At 38.5% G+C, this 21,692-nt stretch overlaps 1 protein-coding gene across 1 annotated transcript in view; it reads left to right on the top strand.

The window, feature by feature from the left end:
* Nucleotides 1-4,040: 4,040 nt before the first annotated feature.
* The window catches only part of LOC116695372 (inactive N-acetylated-alpha-linked acidic dipeptidase-like protein 2), a 483,781-nt gene continuing 466,129 nt past the window's right edge, over nt 4,041-21,692 (top strand). The window contains exons 1-3 of the mRNA XM_032525593.1: nt 4,041-4,209; nt 15,539-15,707; nt 17,750-17,911. Coding sequence (XP_032381484.1) covers nt 4,041-4,209; nt 15,539-15,707; nt 17,750-17,911 — 500 coding nt within the window. The remainder of the gene's footprint in view (nt 4,210-15,538; nt 15,708-17,749; nt 17,912-21,692) is intronic.

Here is a 21,692-nt window from a genome sequence, read left to right as displayed (position 1 = left end):
GCCACCCACTGGCCTGAGAAGACATTCTGACAGATTTTTGGGAAATCTTAAAAATCTAAGTTGAAACGTAATCATTCAGTAAAATCAGCCAGAAAAGGATAATAATGTGCTCTTTGGGCCCAAAAACCTATACAAAATCTAAGCCACTTCCACTGGAATAAATTGGGGGCCAACTTGGAACTAGTTCTCCTAATAATAGTAGTAATAGTATTCTTGATTCATTCATTCTGGCTTGAAATTTTGCTCAAGCCATACTTGAATAATTCTGAATTTTTAGACTGGTGAAACATTATACAGATGTAGAAACAAAGTAGCATTTTCTGTTTTTGCAAAGCTTTAACTTCATTGTGAAAACTTCTTAAAGAGACAATTTCTATTGAATTTATGTTCAATGATACAAAGGTACATCCCTTAATTTGTTATTAAGCTACTGTAATGTGGTTAAAGGTGTAATATGCAGAATCTGACTAAAAAACAATATTAGTCATCAAAAAAAAAAAAAAAGATTGGTGCACACTCTGATTAAGAGATGGAGATGGATCCAGAGATGTCTTGCTCTTCCGCGTAGTCAGGATCGTAGCCGTAGGTGGTAGCTGGTCTTCATCTTACTCTCTGTGTTTACGCTAATGTTTACATTTTAGGCTAGGAGAGTTTCATCATGTGGATGATGGACCAAGACTAAAAACAGTGGACATAGCAGCAGTGACATCACCCAGTGGTTTGTGGGCTGCCATTTTGAAGCCTCGAGTTTGGCCATATGTGCGTCGCCATCTTGTCTTTTGCAACCGGATGTAGTGATTTTTAAAGAGAGGTTGGAGCTGGGAAGGATGACGCGGCCAAGCCAGTGTTGTTCATGGTTGCAATGGAGCTGCGCTAAGCTTCACGATAAAGAGGGAAAGTTGCAGATTTTCAATCCTTCTGAAGCGAGTCATCCAGCAGATGGCGGGTAAGCACGGACCTCTGCGCCCTGGCTTGCCCTCCTCCTCCACAGTTAGGTACCCAGCTGTCTTTCAGAGACCGTGAACCTCCTGTTCCTCCTCGCTTAGGTATCCAGAACCCAATGGTGTGTAAGGCCAGGGAGGGTTGTTTGATTGAATACTGTTTTTTTTTCATCATTTAGAATGCAGGAAACAAAATAATTCTTTGAAATCCTCCCTATTTGTGAAGTCGCATAGTTGGCAAATATGCCAAGGAGGAGGGGCCGCATTTGAACGTTGCATGTTACAGGATCAGTAAGCAATGTCTTCTAAAGTAACTAAATACTATAAATGTAATGCTTTTTTGTTCATTTGGAGATTAAGACGAGATGGCATAAAGTATCAAGTTTTGGATACATATAATATCTCCTTTAAATCTTTGTTTTGGTGTTATCCACTAGTTATTTAATCTTCAGCTTTGCCTCCAGGGGGTTTAAACATGTACTTTTTTGAGTAAACCATCTTGTACAGTGGTTTTAATTGAATAATGGCCTATAAGTTTTATTGTTCTTTTGGGGCATTTGATTTTATTTAACTGTGTTTTTGGAGGAGGGGCAAACAGTTATTGATTGGGCAGTTAATTCGTCATATTCATGGTATATTTTGATGATGTAGTGTGTAAAAAGGACTGTTAAACTTGATGACATACCAGGACACAGCTGAGGTTTTATATAGCTGATGTCCAATCAGACACACACAAAATCTTCAAGCATGTTATTCCAGCTGTGGTGAGGGTTAATGATGCTGTTTAGGAGCTGTATTAAACACACACACACACACACACACACACACACACACACACACACACACACACACACACACACACACACACACACACACACACCACAGCCACCATCTCTAGGTTCACACATACTCACCACAACCCTAAGGCTATTAATTACTGTTGCGCACACACACAAACTCACTCAGGTCCCAGTACTTTAACTCTATAACTCGCCCTAACTTGCTCTCAGTCATATTAAAGTGGGTAAATGCATCTTAGTACCCTGCAGTGCTTTTAGTCTTCATAGTTGTGTGCTGACAGGTTCTGGCCAGTTACTTTGCCCAAGTAGCTATTAACACCACTTATCACATTTTCTTCTATATTCTGCGCTAATGTAACATCCATTACCTTGAGTCAACTGAGCAGTTTTAATCTGACACAAGTGGCTGATACCAGGCATTTTACACACACTGCCTGGGTTATGTCTAGGCTTGCTCCTTATTAGTTTCAATTAGGCCCTGGCAAAAAACCAAGTTGACAAGAATTGTCCGACAAAAGTGTTGGCTTGCTAAATATTTGGCCCACTGCAATGTGTCAACTTGCAATGCACTGCATTTTGAATGGTGGGTAGGGGGTGTGTTAATGGCGATTGTCGATTGATTCTGATTACCAGGATAACATTCCAGTTCCTCATTGTATCATGAACCGCTTTTTTAGCGAGTTTTAGCGTGGTCCATACCTTAAATGATACACTGTAAAAATGATGGACATAGCATCAGTGACGTCACTCATTTGTGGACTTTAAAGCCAGCAGTTTTCATTTTGGCCTTTGCCATATTGGAAATTTGGAGCCAGAAATGACAATATTTGGACCAGGGGGCAGAGCTGGGGGATGATGCTAAGCCAGTATCTGGCTTCATTGTGGCTTCAATGCCGCTGCGCTAAGCTAGATCTTTAAAGATGGAAAGTGGCTGAAGGAAGTCAGAGAGAAAGTTTTGTAGGCGGGTAAACGGGCACCTCCAGGCGCTGCATGTACAACAATACACCGAACTGTATCAAAATTGGCAGACGTTCCCCTCAGTTACCAGGTAGTACTAGCTAGCTATCCTTGGTTGGCAAGGTGCTACCGAATGCTGAACAAGACATTTTCAGTCGACCAAAATGTTCCAATAAACTTTTATGAACTCAAAAAACACAGCAGACAGACAGGATCAAAAACGTTTTTTTTTGTTTGTTTTTTAAAGATAATTTTTTTGGCTTTACCCTTTATTTGATAGAACAGTAGCTAGACAAGAAACCAGGAGAAAAATAGAGGGGGTCACCCAAAAACAAGTTAACGGCTGTTTTAATGTACACAGGGCCGAAGATACACATTGCTTAGCCTCTGTCCTGATTGACAGGTCGGTGTGTAGCCACGCCCTAAAACATGCCCTGCTGTACCGTCTATCCATCCATTTTTATCTGCTTATCTGGGGTCGGGTCGCGGGGCACCAGCTGCATCAGGGGACCCCAAACTTCCCTTTCACAAGCCATATTAGCCAGCTCTGACTGGCGGCGTTCCCAAGGCAGTGTGGCGTTTTTTATAAAATAAATGGGACCATAATTTTAAAAATGAAATTCATGCTGTATTGAACAAGTCTTGAAAGTAGCAATTGAGTCCATGAATTCATTATGAAAATGTTTATTGAGGTTGTGTGAGTAGTAGGGTCATTTTCTCATGGACTTCAATGCAGTCAGGCTTCTTAATGCAGCCACTGGAGTTACCCTTAGCTGGAAAAGAAATAAATGCGGGATTAACACACTTCTGCATTGGCTTCCCTTTTCATCCCAGGAGGTTTCCGCTTACTTCAAACCTCTTTAAACTCATGAATCTGTGACCCAAAGTAGACTTTCTGCATCACATTTTATTATCTTATTGGTAATGAACAGAATTTTTTAACATAGTACTATTTCAGTTACTTTTTGGATTTTGGCTTACAGATACAAGTAAGAAGGGGTTTACTTTAGTAAGAGATTCCTACCCCATGTTTTCCATTTTAAAAACTCCATCCTGTTTCAATTAGTTAAAATTTTAACTATGGTTTTCTTTTACATAGCATGAGGAAATGAAAGAATGCAATTTTAAATTTATTCAAGCCTGTTATTTAACTCCTGAACCTTCTTACATGGACAAAGGATAAGAGAGGCTGTTTGAGATGAAGAGCTTTTGCTTGTGGGTCAGTTGTGTTGGAATAAGTGTTTCCAATATGACCCCATTAAGGTTTTTATAGAACTCTGTGACACTTTCTCTGTTAAACTTTAAATTAATGAAAATTTGATGCATTTGAAATGCAGGTGAAATGGCATACAGGAAGGTGTGTGACGCCCAGGGTGGGCCAATGGTCAGGGAGGTTCTGCACTGCTCTGGAGGTATGGATCTTGATTGGGACCTGGAAAAGGAGGAGCTACAGGAACCAGGACCAAGCATGGACCGCATGCAGACGCAACACATGGATTGCCAGAGATCAGGTAGGTTTTGCTTTAAAATAAGATTGATTAAGATATTTTATTATTTGGTCAAATATATTTTTTCAGACTAATTTTGTAAAAAAATAAAATTAAAATAACTTACATCAAACATTAAAGAGCAGTTAAAAATGTTTTTTTTAATTAAAAACATAAAATATTAGAATAAAAGTTACAGTACACTATAAGAAATAAACAATTATTTAAAGAAAGGCAGAATTAGAATCTGCAGCTGTCTGATTGATTTTTTTTAGGGAGACCTGAAAAGACACCAATATTGTAGTCAAGTCTACTGACTACTATAAGCATGGACAAGTTTTTGTCTGAGCGCTCACTTTTAATCTTTCTCTTTTGCTCCACAAAATACCACCTCCGTTTTCTCTTCATTTAATTAAACCAATTTCTGGCACATCCAGTTGCTAATTTAGTCATGCACTTACTCAGTTTTTGTCTTAGACCATAGTCCCCTGTTGAAAAGGTTATGTAAAGTTGTGTATTATCTGCATAACTATGGTAAATTGAATGGTAGATGTTAAACAGAAGAGGCCCCAGAATGGAGCCATGGAGAACTCCGCATGTCATATTTGTATGCACAGATGCGTAATTATCTATAGACACAAAGTAGTCACTATTCTTTAAATAGGTTTAACAGTACAGTACAGTACAGTTTTGTATCGTGCCAGAAAGTCAAACCCAGTTTACCTATAAATTTAGCTATATGTCATGGTCGACAGTGTCAAATGCAGCACTGAGATCAAGTAATACTATGACTGAATTTTTGCCACTATATGTGTTAAAGTGAATGTCATTAAATACTTTAACCAGAGCCATCCCAGTGCTGTGGTGTGGTCAAAAACCCAACTGTAAGGCATCAAAACTGTTGTTTAGTGACAAGAAAAGGTTGAGTTGTTGAAAAAACTAGTTTTTAAGGATTTTACTTAAAAATAGAAAGTTTGATATCGGCCTATAATTGCTCATTAGAGACTTGTGTAGATTAACCTTTTTTAAGAGTGGCTTGATGAATGCAGTTTTCAGGGCCTGATACCTGAAAGAAGAGACGTGTTTACAATTTGTAAAAGATCAGAAGCCAAACAATTTGAAACATTTTTGAGATTTTCAGATGTTTTATAATGTCCTGCAGGTCTTTATGGTTGATTGTGTAAAATTGAGTCATATTGGAATTTTTTTTGCCTGGACACTGTGACAACACATATCTTGTACTTGATATGGAGGCACTGACTGCTTGTCTAACTTTCTGAATTTTGTCACTGAAGAAGGAGGCCAAATTCATTGCAGGTAGATAAAAGGTAGATAAAACTTCCGATGCAGAGGTGACCTCTAACTCACCCAGTAAGAGTGTGCGCCCCATGTAGGCTGAGTCATTTGCAAGAGCTTGGGTTCGAGTCCGACCTGTGGCCCTTTCCGGCGTGTCATCACCATCCCTCTCCCACCTTTCTTGTCTATCCACTGTTAGGATCAAATTAAGGGAAAAGCCCCAAAAAATAATCTTAAAAAAATAAAAATAAAAAAAGGTTCACACCACTGGTACTAGACGGCTCGTTACCTACACTGTAACAAATTTCTGTAATTTCTACAGCTAAATTTTACAGTAACTTCTTGTTTTGTCATTTTACAATGTTTAGCTGTATATTGCAATGCATTATGGGTGAAAACACTATTACAGTAGTTGACAGCTTTTTTCCATAAGAAATTACAGGCATATTTGTGCTTGACTGTAAATGATGCAGTACAGGTACAGTTATTTACTGTTGAATGCGTTGCACGAGGCAGTTGCTTTACACAAGACCATTTGATGGCGGATTGCTGAGGAGCCACATTGCCACTCCACTCAGCCACAATACGTAAGTAGGCCTATACTATTATGAATAACCTACATAATTACATTGTGGTTTAACTTGTTAATGCTTGTTGAAATAACCTAAGTTGACCGTGTTTCAGTTTAGTGCAGGCCCTACAATAATGTTCTTATAGCTAGCTAACTTTAGCTGGAGACTTTTCAGAAGGAATTTGAACAAGCAATCCCAGGCGAAGCAGTTTATGCTAAGGTTAAGGAAAGTATAGTGGGTGTAATGTTAGCGTTAACGGTTACCCTTTTTATATTATTTTAACTAACTAAGCGTAGTAGTCTGTGTTGTAACGTCAATGTTAACGTCACGCAGGCATGCAGCAGAAGTAGCTAACGCTACTGGACGGTCAAGCGCCCCGGAGTCGGGTCGTTGGTAAGTAACGTTAGCCTAACGTCACAGTGTTTTATTTAGCTATATTTGACTGTCTGACTGTACATTTCTTCACCCTTATAGCTTACACTAGCAACTGAAGTCAACGTTAGTGGGAAAAAAAACTAGCTAGCTTAACCGTATGCATTAGCCACTCGCCTCAGATCAGGCTGCAGACGGCCCATTAACGTTGATACAAAGTCCCCGTAGTTAGAAAAATTGCCTATTGAAGCGAAAGCCCATCATTAATATATTGTTCGATTTAACAGGTAATGTATAAATTATAATAACGTTTGACTTTGCACGACCCCTGAAATAGACCTTTTAATTTCGGTTGATATTTAACTTTAACAACTCTTCTATGAACTAAGTTAGAGTCCGACATTAGGATGGCCCCGTTTAAAAACATTCGTCATTATTGTTAATGATAGCTGTGTGAAAAAAAGGCTCGGCTATTTTCTAAGGGGACCCTTGACCTCTTAACTAAAGAAATTCGAATGAAAACGGGATGTGAGGCACCCATGAGTCTTCCCTTAACAGACATGGCCACTTTTGGATAATCACAGATGCAGTTTATTTCATGCAGTGCACACGTTATTTTCACCTGTAATAAAAGGGGTGTATTTAAATATTTCAGCAGAGTGGGGTCCCCAAACAGCCTTGGGTGCATGAATTTAGTCTAACTAGAAAACTGAGACTGTTGTGGACTCTTAATGTGTGATGAATTCTTAAATCTTGTCAAACGTTTTGGCAACAATGAAATAATTCCTTTTCTACGTGTATCTCAAGTCTTGGTGGCTCAAAGTGGTATTTTGGTGGTAACTTGACAATCTTTTTTATCAATTCTTGGTGGTCAATAATGGCTAAATTTAACATCAAATCTGTGTAAGAAATTATATCAACCCAAACATAGCTGTAACAATTTATTATTTTTGAAGAAAAACGGCCATGGCATATATGATGGCCATGTGGGTGTATAAGGGCTTATACACTCTCAATAGGCGCCTAACACACTGTTTATTACAGATGTTATAATGTTATATTCCAACATAACGCGTGTTTTTCAACTTTTGTATTGTTTAGCCTAGCCACAGGAGGAGAAACATCCTGAACAGAGCGCCATCGCTGCACAGTGATCAACATACATGGCTGAAGAATCTTTTCAGGTAAAACATTAATGCGAATATGCCTGAATGTGTAAAGTTCTGTGGCATTTCTAAATGTGGGCAGTTTGGGTGTTGGTATGAAGCACTAGTCTTCAGGTTGTTTATATAATTAATGGCACATTAATGGTTAGTTAATTAAAGCTGTGTGTGTTTCTGTTTGGTGTTTCTTGTTTTTTTATGTTTAGGTGAATTTCTCACAGCAACCGTTTTGGGTGCTGAGCATCGGGGGTCAGGTGGTTGTGCCTCACATCCCAACTTCGTGGCTGGGATGGCAGCTTTGTTTTCGAGCTACTACATCTTTAATCTGGTGTTACCGGAGCAAGCATCTTGCACACTAAAATTCATTCAAAGGTAACTATGTACTTGTAGAATTAGTATAGAAGCAGTTGATCATTATTTTGTAGAGTTAGTTATTATGAGTAACAGAGATTTATTTTTCTTTAAGTGTACTTACAGTAAATCCCTTAATTAAATGATTTTTGAGTTTATAAAAAGGGTAATTAGCAGTTATTTACCTAAATGCTTTAAAACATTGCAGAACCAATTCATTTTATACTAATTACATTCATTCTGAGAGCTGTTAAACTGTTTTGTTTTTTTCAAACATTGACAATAAAAACCTATTTGATTATACATTTTGAAAAGTAGTTCTGCATTGAGGTAAACTGGGGAATTTAGGCGAATAAACTATAACTTGTTCTTTTTATCTGTTGCATTCACAAGAAATCCTAGATGAAAGTTCATTTTACAGTTACGCATACTTTTCTATGCCCACCCTACCCCGACCTTCCCCACTATGGCTCAAAGCAACATACAAAAAAGGATCTTTATGCATACACCACCCGCATGCATATACCATATACCACCCACATACAGATTTGCACAGCCGGATGTATTTTGCATCTTGTGAAGCAGTTAGGCACTTTTTCATGAAGTTTTTTTGCATGTGATTTTGTGATTTCAGATGCTTCATCGTACGAACCCTTCAAGTGGAACCAAGACAACAAAAGTGTTGAGCCAAAACATGAGAACATACAGGGAAAAGAGAGGAACTGCATGAACCCTTGCGTCTCCTCTCTACTCAATGGGGTAGGGGGAGAGGTAGACGTCAACAAATGACAAAAAGTAACACAGATGGTTCCTCGAAATGCTCTCCAAGAATCAGTTCACTAATTAAACACGGAGCACACCGAACAGACTTGAGTCACCAACCTCGCCGGACTGTCCGGACGATTATCGGTTGGTTCTATCATGGTCTTATGAGCTCTTAAGAAAATAGAAGTTACCTTCTGAAAACATACAGTATTGTTACCTGTGTTGCAATTTAACAATAAATGTCATGATGTTGCATCTCTGACTCTGGTTTTATTTACAGTTGAAGAGAATCTAATGCAATGGTTTTTGAAGTAAAAGCAAGCTTGGTCTTATTTAAAACACTGTACAACAGGCATCAGCAAAGCTGCGAATGTAAAAAACTAAATTAACTGTATATTTTTTTTACAACAACGTATTGTATTGTGAAATATTTACATCTTTTTGCTGGATACTTGAGTTGCCAGCAAAAGCTGTAAATATTTCACAATACAATATGTTGTTGTAAAAAACAATTTACAACAACATATTGTATTGTGAAGTATTTACAGCTATTACCTGGCAAGTCGAGTTGCCAGGTAATAGCTGTATTTTGAATAGAATACAAGATAATGTTGTAAACTAAATTACAATAAAATATTCTTTTCCTTTAAAAAAACAAAACATTGCTGTAATTTATGTACAACAAAAACCTGTAAAAGAAATACTGTCTTATACTGTAATTATTTTTACAGTTATTAACAGTAACTAACAGTAATTTTACAAGATTTTGCTGGCAACTTTTTTGCCAGGTGTTTACTGTAAAATCTACAGTCAAATTCGTTACAGTGTATCAACAGTATCAAGCAAAGCATGATAATTATTATTGTTTCTGGTAAAAATGTCAAAGAAGAAGGACCTCCTTGCATTCATCAGTTCCAAATTATAAATGCAAATCTCTCTGTATAGGTGTCATGATGGACCTGGAGATTGGTTTTTCACCACCTGCATCCAGCTTTTTGACACCCTGTTCTTAACAGTGTGGCATTTCTCCATGGAGATATTTTCTTACCGGAGACAGCTTTGACTTTAGTGGGAGCAATGTCATCAATAACATTTGTCATTTTACAACTGAAATTATCTCATTGACTGAGAACCAAGAGAGGGCAGGTGTGGAGGAGAAAAGCTAAATGAATGTTTCACTGGTGTTTCATTGAATGTTTTCAGTGATATTCCATTTACTGTTTAACTTTTTTTGGACATTTTTGTGCACAAAGACAGTGCCATTAAAGAAAACACAGAAATGATCAGAGACAGCAATGTCAGTCACCACAACTGTGAAAATGTTCAGACCCTCATCAGATAATCAAGTCCAGAGAGTGCCCCTTATTGTGTGTTAGCTCTGTCCCATGCTGAGTCAGTCCATAGTTCTCAAAAACACAACACAGTCCTTTGGTCCCTCTCTCCTGGGAGTTGTTAAAATGTTAAAATCACCAGCAAAAATTGTTCAGTCAAAGTTAATACAGATTATAGACAGCAGTTCAGTAAAGTCATTGAAGACAGTTGCACAGTATTTAGGTGGCCTGCAGATATTTAGAAATATACTATAGGTTGAGGGGAGGACCTCATCTGAAGGCACATATTCAAAGATGCAAAATTTCCATAATATATTTGCGTGCATTGGAATGAGTCAAAGAAAATGGCGACTACACCTCCTTCCTTATTCACTCTATTCTTGCTCATTAAACTGAAGTTAGAAGGAGCTGACTTGATCATTTTGTAATTTGAATTTGAATGCCTTTCTTGTCAATACAGCAAAATTAGGAACAATACTCCACTGGGTGCATAAAATACAATAAATAACCTTTACAGGACATATAAAAGAGAATAAAAACTGTAAAAAAGCAATGATTAGGTAAGTGCAAGCATTGAAGTGTATGAGGTGACAGTGAATGATTGGGTATGTCTAACTATATTTGTTTAGGGAAACTATTGCATTTGGGAAGAAGCTATTTTTAAATCTGGTGGTGCTGGATTGTATAGACCTATAAATAGGTGGTGGCCAGGATGACTTTTGTCCTTGATGATGTTCTTGGCTCTTGAGAGAGTGTGGCTTACTGCAATCTGCATCTGACAGGGAGGGAAGGGGGCAAACAATATTTCCTGCAATCTTGATAATTTTCTGCAGAGCCTTTTTGTCTGCAGCGGAACACACAGAGATGCAGTATAAAAGGATGCACTCAATGGTGGATCTGTAAAAGGACACCAGCAGCTTTGCATTCATGTTGTTTTACCTAAGTATCCTCACGAAATGAAGCCGCTGCTTTGCTTTTTTAACAACTGGTGTGGTGTTAGTTCAACATGAGAAACAGTTTGTGACATGGATGCGCAGCAATTTGAATGAATGAACGCTCTCCACACGCTCACCATTTATGAAGAGAGGTTGTGTGTGTGTTATGTTTTCTAAAGTCTTTTTTTTTTTTGGATGAGGTTATTGGCAGAGCCCCACTCAAACAGATTCTGCACTTCCTGTTTATAGGCGGACTCTTCCCGCCCGTTATAAGTCCTACCACGGTAGTGTCATCTGCCAAATTGATAGATTTGGTGGGAAATGTTGGTAAACAGTCAAACGCGTACAGTGAATAGAGGAGAGGGCTCAGCACACAGCCCTTAGGTCAGCCAGTGTGTAGAATGGTGAAGGAAAGGTGGGGGCTAATTCTGACAGTCTCTGGGCAATTTGACAAAAACTCTCATCCAGCTGCAGGTTGGTGGGTGAATGCCAAGGGTCAGCAGTTTGTGTATCAGGATGATGGGGATGATTGTATAAAAGACAGACACAGGTGTGTTGTTTGGAATGGGCGTTTATTGCTTGATTCTTTCCTTAGGTTAATGCATCCACGTCACGCTGTGAGAACTATATGAATGAACATACTAAGCACGTCAAATAAATTAAACATTACGTAAGTAAACAAAAGGTACACATTGCACTTGGCATGAATACAAATAAAGCTTCACATGTAAGACAATACCTCGTTGGCTGCTTGTCCTGAAAAGAGTTCTGTAAATCCTTGAAAGTGCTTTACGGTTCGCCTTGGCCAGTGTAACGCAAACTTAACTGGCAGAGCACTGTAACATGCGCCAACGCTAGACTTCGCTGGGTCCAATATCAAATTCCGTTGTAGCGGAAACTGTTGTGATGGGGGCGGAAGGAGGACCCAAACGCAGTGTAGCAGGTGGAAGGCAAAAGGGTTTATTGGGGGAAAACACAGCAGCAACAGATACCAAAAAACGTCAAAACACAGGGAGCCAGAGAAAAACCAAAAACCGAAGCACAAGGGCTGGAAACTCACAGGGGAAGGTAAACAGGCAAAAATATCACGGGGAAGTCTTACTGGAGCTGGAACAGAGGAGAGGTGACGACACGCTGGAGAACAAAAGGATCTAACAAGAGGCAAAGGAAACACTGGGGTTAAATACATGAGGTAATGAGGTAATAGGGAACAGATGAGACAACAGGTGAATCACATTAGGGCGGGGCTGGACAATCAGACAAACAAAGTAAAGCTAGACTAGACAAGACAGGACAAGACAGGAAGTTGACTACCAAAATAAAGCAGAAAGCATAACAAACACACACAGGGAAACATAAGACAGAATCTATGACACCAGACTAGGGAGAAAACCGGGACAAAAACACCGGGAAGGCCAAATGGGAAAATAACCCCAAACAAAAACCCCAACCCACAACAGGAAACCATAACAGGGAACTTCCTTTCTGAGAAAAACAAAATCTTTAAACTTAAATCTTTAACTATTACATCTACAGTGCTTTTACATTAAACACATTTCCTATTTATTGAGTGCATGAGACCATAAATATAAAAATTAAATTTACTATGAATTTTGCATTAAATATGCATCATAACACATGAGATATTTAAACAGCACTTACATCCACGAAGAGCATCCTGACGTAGCTTTTCTCTGTTCGAGGTGGCTCAGGGCAGCATGGAGAGGCATCATCTGTAGGCCTGTATGCAAACTGGTAATTATCCAAAGAGTGAGGGAGACTGGCTTGTACATGTTTGAGTACCAGTCTCTCAAAGCACTTCATTATGAAAGGGGTAAGGGCCACGGGTCAGTAGTCTGCTAGGCTGTTTGATGCCGATTTCTTGGGGATGATAGTTGCTGATTTCAGAAAGGAGAGGACAGTGGCCTGAGCAAGAGATAAGTTGAAGGTGGTGGTAAAGACAGCAGAGAGTTCATTATAACATGCTTCCCAGGTACCCCATCATGGCCAGCAGCCCTCCTGGGATTCACTGCTTTGAGAACCTGTCTCACTTCGTGTTGTTGGAGAGTGAGAACAGGAGTTTATTTACTGAATACAATAGCTATCTAATGGCGGCTAACTGCAGTTAGTGAATACTTTAGAAAGATGCTGTAGAAAAGCTAATGTTATCTGTTCAAAATTCATTAAATTACCTTGGTACTGCTTCCACTCTGATCAAACTGGTCTTATAACTTGTAAGACATCCTAATGACAAGTCCAAATGGTTTCACTGGAATTGAAATGGAAATTATTAATGACACGTTATATAAACATTTGATAAAGAATTAAACTTCATGACGGATTCAAATTGTTTTACTTTAAGTGAGTTCAAGGAAAAATATTCATGACACAATTATAGTGCTCTCATGACAGCCAATGTAAAAACCAACCTCTTATTGACATTTTAATGTAATGACACATAAAGTTTAATAAAGTTTGACAATTGGGCCTTTCATGACATATTTATGACAGGTTATGTTGTCTAGGTTAATATCAAGTTGTCATGACGAAGACATCTCAGACAATGCACTGAAAAGACACTGACTCCTTTATGTTAATGACAGATGTCATTTTATAATAATTATGTTGTCATGTGTTACCAAAAAGATTTTCGGCCAAAGACCTGACGTTTAAGGCTTAAGGTGTTAGTGGGTTAAAATAATTATCTGCCTAATCTTTTTAATTAAATGTGCATAAATACTGTCTGATTGATGTCAGAATAATTAACAGGATGAGTTTTTGAATTATTTATGAAACATTTTTCCACATTAATGAGATCACTATAGCTCATTCAACAGTCAAACAAATACAGTTTGGGAGCTGGTTTTAATTTATGTTGTGTATGTCATGACTCATGACATGTACCTTAAAGGAGAATTTCGGTCAACTTTAACGTGTATCTCTGTCGTTTGTAAATTAGGAGGTCTGAGAGTAGCGGAAATAGGAAACCAATAGGTGCTGCCTACATCGTGTTATCCTCCTGCTAGAGTTAACACCCAACAGGCTTAACCCTTGTATTGTCTTCAATTACGGGACCCTCTCGTGTCCCTCGGGTCAAATTGACCCGTGACTTATTTGGGGTTTTTTGAAAAAACAATGCTGAATTAAAATTTTACTTCGTAATTTATTTCCAAATATTGTCTTTATCTCAATTTCAAACAGTTGAGATAACATATGTTTAGGGAATGTAATCAGTCTCTACTAGAACACAATTAAAAATGGAAGTGGGGTTAGTCTTTTGTCATAAGGTTATAATTCATGTTAAAAATCCACTATGGAAAAAACAAGTGTCATAGTGTCATATCCAGAATGATGTTCTGAATTGAGTCAGGAATACATGTTTATCACAGAAAACAAGTTAAGGATGTTGATTTTCAGGTAGAAAAAAATGTAACTTGTACCATTTTTCTTCTTGTAAAAATTTGAAATGGGTCAAATTGACCCCAATACCATACAAGGGTTAAACAGGGCAAGTTTTAAACTTGTTTTTAACCTCTGAACATGCTCGAAATGTCATTGGAAGTGCCTATCCATGTGCAGTTATTCCTTCCAAGTGAACAAAGCAAATTGAACTGCAGTTTATGTGACAGGAAGACATAAAAGTTATGCAAATATCAGCCAGTGCACATACCTTTGTTTATTTCCGGTGAAGAACACAAAACATGCCTTTCTGTCACATCTACTGCAGTCAAATTCGCTGTGTGCACTCGGAAGGAATCACTGCACATGGATAGGAACTTGTAATGAAATTTTGAACATGTTTGGAGGCTAAAATCAAGTTTAAAACTTGCCCAGTTTAAGCATGTTGGGTGCTAACTCTAGCAGGAGGATAACAAGGTGTAGACAGCACCAATTGGTTTCATTTTTCTCTCTACTGACAGCACTCCAAACAGAGATACATGTTACAATTGACTGGAATTCTTCTTTAATGTAATTATACAAATACTTCTCATCCTTGATTCATCATTTGTGTATTTCTGATGCATGTATGACATAAACATGCTTATAATATGATTCAGTGTTTTAGCTTGAATTTGGCAGATAGTTTCTTGCATGCCAAAACGAGTTTCTGTCTCGTGCTTTTGATGATCTTAAAATGTGTTTTGCACAGAACTCTTACACATAATTTGAAACAACCCGTCACTGTGAAAAAAATACTGCTTTTAATGTGAGAAGTTTACCACTGGCAGCAGCTGCCAAGAAGAGAAACTTCATAAGTACCCTAAAGCTAGACTTCCTCAGCTTTGAAGGACTCTGTTTTAAATTGTGCTTGGAATTCTGTATCAGTAGTGGTTTTCTATACTTGAAAATTCCTTCTCAAGCAACTGGGCTGATCGTTTCAAAACTGAGCATTACATTTTTATTTCATATCCCATTTACAGTTTTCAGCATTGTTGTCAGTAAGTTACCAGTAACCAACTCAAAATGTAATTTAGTCAATGTGACCTATAATATACTTGATGTTATTCATTTTTTAACATAGGTGGATTAGCAAAATATTTCTTATTTGTCAGTGATATCACTTTCAGACCCTGTCCCTGACCCTGACCCTGAGTTGATAGAACCCATCCAGCCGTCTGTCTCAGTTTCACCACATGGACGATTTGAACGTCTCCAAGAAGATCCCAACTACATCTCCCACTTCACCAGGGCTCCGGGCCATAAAGGCCAACGACGGCTCCACTGCTTCCTGCTCAGGTAACCGTTGTATAACTCAAGTCAGAAATGTCCTGCTGCAGGTATGTCATACACACAACTAGTATGTGTTTCAGTGATCTGCTACAGGAAACACAACTGACATTATTCCAACAAAAAATATTAAAGGGTAATTTAATGAAATCTTTGAAATGGGTCCAGTATTATGCAAGACCACTGCGGAGAAACCGAGCAAAACAAGCTACAATGTTAGTGTTTAACGCAGACTTAAGGCAGAAGCAGAGGTGATGGGCGGGAATGTGATGTCAAAATGACGTAGATCTCGCTAGCGTACCAGGATTCGAGTGCGCGAGCAATAACGTGGAAACAAGAAGCATGGACAAGTTTGCAGACAACTGGATGCCAGGACTCTCAAACTGACAGAAGCATTGACGTCAATGCTGCTCCCAGTTCTGCCATTGTTTACCTTTTTCTTCTTCTTAATGTCTGTAGAAATAGAAAAGTCAGTAGCCTTTGCTCATTAGCGCCACCTCTGTTCAAGAGAAGACTGCAACTAGTGTTGCGACCACCATGCGGGAGTATAAACAATTAGGGGCGCTCTCATGACGTCACATTTGCGCTCGTCAGCTCGGCTGTGGCTACTGTATAAAGGTCTCATCCTGCCAAAGTCACCATGAACCTAGGAGTTTTATTTCAAAACGTATCTGGCTGCACTGTGGTCTTCCTGTATATGATTACCTGCCTGACTTGACACATACGCTTGCGTCAAGAAATAGAGGAGACACCAAAACCATCGCTGCAGCGAGCGGTCCGACACGGACGCTATGCGCCTGGTATGAACGGACAGATTAGATAACATGGGTGCGGAAAAAAAAATAGCTGTGCTACGCTGCTATGCATTGTGATCGCTTACGCCATCGACATGTTTTCACTGCTAGGGTGTTTGGTGTGAATCAGAAAATAAAGTTTTTACTTTATCAGGCTGTGTTGGAGAGCATTCTTAGGTTAGGCCTACGGCATATCGGCCTGGTTTGGTAATTTCTCTGCTCAGCTAAAATGTTAACTCCCTCTGGTACAGTCTGCTGTGAAGGTGAGGACTGAAAACCTCTCCCTTCAGCCAATCAATGAGCAGTCTGTACTAAGGCCTACATTGTTATTTCCCCTTGCGGGATTAATAAAGTATATATTGTCATCATCATCATCATCATCATCATCATCATCATCACATCAACCAGAATGTTAAACAATAATACTTATTGAGGTCGTACGGGTTGTGTGATAATATCATATGTACCCTGGGGCTCATTGATTAGCACTTTTTTAATTTTTCTTGTTTTTATTTTTCCTATTCATCATTTCAGCCTTATTGTTTCCATTTATTGATCTTAATTATAAGTGTAGTTAAAGTTGTCAGCGCCGGAGTCCAATAAAAGTTTCTCCAATGGGACAATACAGTATATTGAATTGAATCAAAGTTATTGGGTCAATTAAATAGGTAAGATCCTTTTTGTTGAAAAATCACTTTTGCCAAACCCAACAGACTCTATTTAAATAAACGATAATTTTATGATCATAAAATACACATTCAAATTTGACAGAAATGAAATCAAAATTCGTTTTGGTTTATTTTCCACTGTTTCAACGATCAACACTCTGGTTTGGTTGAAATAAACCCTTAACTTACCCATGTACATGTAAAAATAAGATGGCTCTATACATGCTAGGTTTGATGGTAGCAATTTCTGAGCTGTTTCTAGTTAAAGAAAAAGGATTATACCTTTAACAAAAATGTCTATCTTTGTAGGGATCCTTTCCATAATGTCAGACACTTTAATAATCTGAGCCTGCACTCACACAGCACATAATGGACAAAATTAACAACGCACATTTGCCCTAAGATTACGTTGCAGCCTGGTTTGCTGCTGCCAGTTACAGCGTTCTCGCTCAATACTGGACCAGTTGAAAGAATATTGTTAACATTAGTCACTCAGACACCATGGGAAAATAGGGTCCAGAGCATCTTATTCTCTTTACCTAGAGCTAATCTCTTGATTAATTTCTTACCTCTACCTCATTCTTCATAGGTACTCCCTGGCAGGGGTGGGGCTTTTTGTCCTGGGTCTCCTGATTGGCTGGTTCACTCACACACCTATAGTGAAACCACCTGTTCCTCCATCTGACAGCTCAGACCTGCTGGAGGAGCTGCTGAGGGGAATCACAGCCGAAAAGATAGACGCTCTTCATAGGTAAGCTCCCAAGTTGCACTGATAAAAAAAACGTTTTACTGAAAGAATTACACATTTGTTGTGGACACAAAGTGGAAAAAAAGGCAGTCAAAGCCGGTGACATTGGTCAGGTCCAGTGTTGTAATGTTTATGGTTCATTATGGTTCTTAAGTACAATCCCGTATCTGTACTTTACTTTGTTATTTATATTTCTGGAACTTTTTACTCCACTACATATCCGAAATACCATGTATACTTTTACTCCGATACATTTACCCTAAGCAACATCGTCACTCGTTACATGCAAGAAATGTTTTATGTACTTTGCGTTGGAGTGAAACATTCTTTGTCGGAAACATTTTAATTCTGTTTTTCTTTGTGTTAATGTCCAACTTGATGTTTAAGAAGGTGTTGAAACCCTGAATATATAAGGATGCCACAATAGAGTTACTTTTCAAAGTTTTTATTTAGTTTTTATTTTACTTTTAATAATTAAGTGAATTTAATATCAGATACTTCAAGACTTTTACTTTAAGTATTCTAAAAGGAGACTTTAACCTCTGCCAAAGTCATTTTCTGGTAAGATGCTTTCAAGTACTTTGTACAAGACTTGTCAGATCCACTCACTCAAAAAACATCTTCAACTCACGCTGGCTTCTCAGTAAGAGAGAGCTGCAAGTGGTTGCAGAGACATGTTGACTAGAAAACAGGCACAAGACAAGTTTGAAAATGTAGAATGTAATGACTCCTCTATTAGTTATGACCATGACCTTTTCTGTTTCACACCTATAGTTTGGTGGACTCTGTGCGATTTGGGGGTGCAACATTGTTGCATTTTTCATTTGGTTCAGTTTGCTTTCACTCTGTAACTCTGTGAAACGAACCTAACACTGGAAACACACGTCACACGGCTGAGACGGTCGCTTGTTTATTGGACGTAATATCCAAAAGATTTTGTTCTGCTTTAAAGTTTCTAATAATTTAGAAGAAGGCAAACGAACAGCTGACAGACAGGGAGTAAAGGAGAGAGAGAGATGATCACACAGACGAGCAGTGATGTGTACTCAGTCAGAACAGCTTATGGATCTGAAAAATATCCTCCCTTAAATTATATAAGTCTGTAAATTCTGTGCAAAGTTGAAAAATGGCAGGCTAGTAAGGCTAGTGAATTCTTGTTTTTGGATCACTTCCTGCATTTTGAACTTTAGTTCACTTAGAAGAAAACTGAGACCCCCCTTTTTAAGTGGACCAGAGTTTCTTTGTTTGATCCACACCAGAGTTTGGATAAGCTTTCACACCAGCCCAAACAAGGTAGGTGTGAAAGCAACCTAAGTTGCCAAACTTAACCAGACATTAACCATAGAGGTGTCAGACCAGAGAGTAATGATATTGAATTGTCTTACAGTGATCTGTATTTTTGAAGTCACATACTCTTATATTGTTCATCTGATGTTGGCGGTGCCAGATCAGAAAATGGTGGACTTGATCTTGTCTATACAGTAATGACTAATAACTTAATACTAGTGATGAAGGCACTAAAAGAAGGATAGAGAAAAACAAATTGGGAGAAGAAAAGAGGATTGTACAAAGGAGTTGGAAAGCAAAGCAATATTGTTGTGATGAGTTGAGTTGAATGGATGTTCAAAGAAGGTGACAGAAAGGTAGGAAAATAGAGAAAGAGGATCATAGTTTGATGCTCCCTAAGTCTATGATCACCATTATCAAAAGTCTGACTTGTTGCCTTTGGCCAGAAAATGATATATCCCTTGAAAAAGGGCAAAGACTCATAGATAGTAGAGAGACAGTGCTGAAGCCAGCGATAACGTTCTCTCCACCAGGTAGCAAATCTTTTGTCTTTTTTTTTTTTTTAACACTGATACAAACCTCTCAACCCGAACACTGCCTTCTCCAAGCCAAGCTCCAAAGGATCACGGGACGACTGGGTGTATGAGATAACTGGCTTTACCACTGAACTGAGACAATCATTTCACCATGGTTTCCCTCTCTGAGTTTTCCACGCTTTTAATTATTTATTTTCTCACATTTATATGTCAATAATAAACATGCCAGAAACATCCCTATCCACCCATCCATAACTGCCAAAGACCCACGCATAATATCGTAACCATCAGTGAGGAGGACGTGGTATTTGTTTTTACACACGACTAGTCCTTAGTTTACTCATATACTCATATTCTTATTAGTCAGTGACCTCTACTACTCTGTGTCAGTTGGATCTGTGAGATGGAGATAAGGTAGATACAGCCCCTCATTATCTTTTTTCCCTTGAACTAATGCGGCCTGTAGTTGACCTTCACTGTACAATAAGCAACATGTTCACAAACCAGATGATAAAATTAGCTTATTAGAGATGAGATTCAACCGACACATTCAGTCAAGCGGTTCAAGTCAAGTGTTCATGTTAAGGCTTTGGTCATTGGACCTTATGATTACTTTGGTGAAGCAGTATAAATTAAATAATCGAGATTGCGTGGATCAAAATCAAATTCAACCAATTTGCAATAGTGAGTTGCCTTCAGTAGCATCATTTCCTACCAGTGTGAAGTAAGTGTGTGGAGATCAGGGTAAAGGATTTGCACACAAAGTGCTAGACTATCTGACTTTCACAAGGGTATAACTTTGAGTTCAACATTTGGGGGGTTAAGATCTCTACTTTTGAGCAAATTAAAAATGTTGTACGTCAAACACATAATTTTCTGTTTTTTGGTGATTTTTCCTGCAACAATGTGTGCCTTTTCTGCATCAATTTATGGGGCAAATGTCTTTATTTATTTATAGGGGGGTTGCACTGGCCAGTTTTGATTATTGGCGGGAACCAAATTTAAATTTTGTTTTAGTCTTTATGCACGACGTTGCTGACGGAAATTCCACCGGATTTTACTCATTTAATATTTGGGGTTGTCTGCCTACTTCCCACTGAAAAGCTTGGTGTTTAGGTCGTTTCCTTTACTTTATCAGAGGTGGTGAAGTTAAAATTAGTGTAGAGCCAAACAATGGAAAGATTTACGCCTGATCTGAAGTGTTTGCTGTTTTCACCTCGGATGAAGAGCAGCACACAGCCACTTTCATAAACTTTGTTTCATCCGGAGAGTCCCAAATGGGGTTCTCAGACAGTCAGATGGGGATACTATTTTCCGACTTCTCTGAGTTTTTTCTTTAAATCTCCTGTGACTCGTTTTAAGGAACCAGGCCAACAAGCTTAGAGATGAAGTGTGACCATAAAACACTTGATTTGGCACATAATAACATTTGGAATATGGCAACAGAGGCAAAGATACAAGGCTGTGTACAGAAACAATTATAGACTTCAATGGTAGTACCTCGCCATAACCCTTTGTGGGCAAACATTTCCAGGCTAACATCAAGTTCCACCACTCAGAGACGTTGCTGTTACGCATGATGGTGATGAGTGATTCTCATCATCTCATCGTAAATAAACAAATGACCATGTTTTTCTTAAAACAAAGTTGATATTATACAGACCTCTGACTTCTACAGGAGCATAAACCTGGGTTTTACTTGTAGCTCATGGAAAGTCTACTGTGGATGGTTTAGACATTACGACTAATAACCAAAATCCTTATGAATGGGATTTTTACACTGTTGAGCCCTGTTTGATATCAGGATGACGTCACTAAAACTGTCCAATCAGTGATTAACCTGTCACTCTGTATAACTTCATGCTCACTTCTCTTGCTTCATTTGGAATCGGTTAGTGTTAACACAAACTGTCCCACAACTACAATTCAACAATAACAAAATTGGGGTGGCAGTCCGTAGC

Source organism: Etheostoma spectabile, chromosome 9, assembly GCF_008692095.1.
Source record: "Etheostoma spectabile isolate EspeVRDwgs_2016 chromosome 9, UIUC_Espe_1.0, whole genome shotgun sequence".
NCBI classification, from domain to species: Eukaryota; Metazoa; Chordata; class Actinopteri; order Perciformes; family Percidae; genus Etheostoma; species Etheostoma spectabile.
This window is presented reverse-complemented; position numbering and strand designations above follow the sequence as displayed.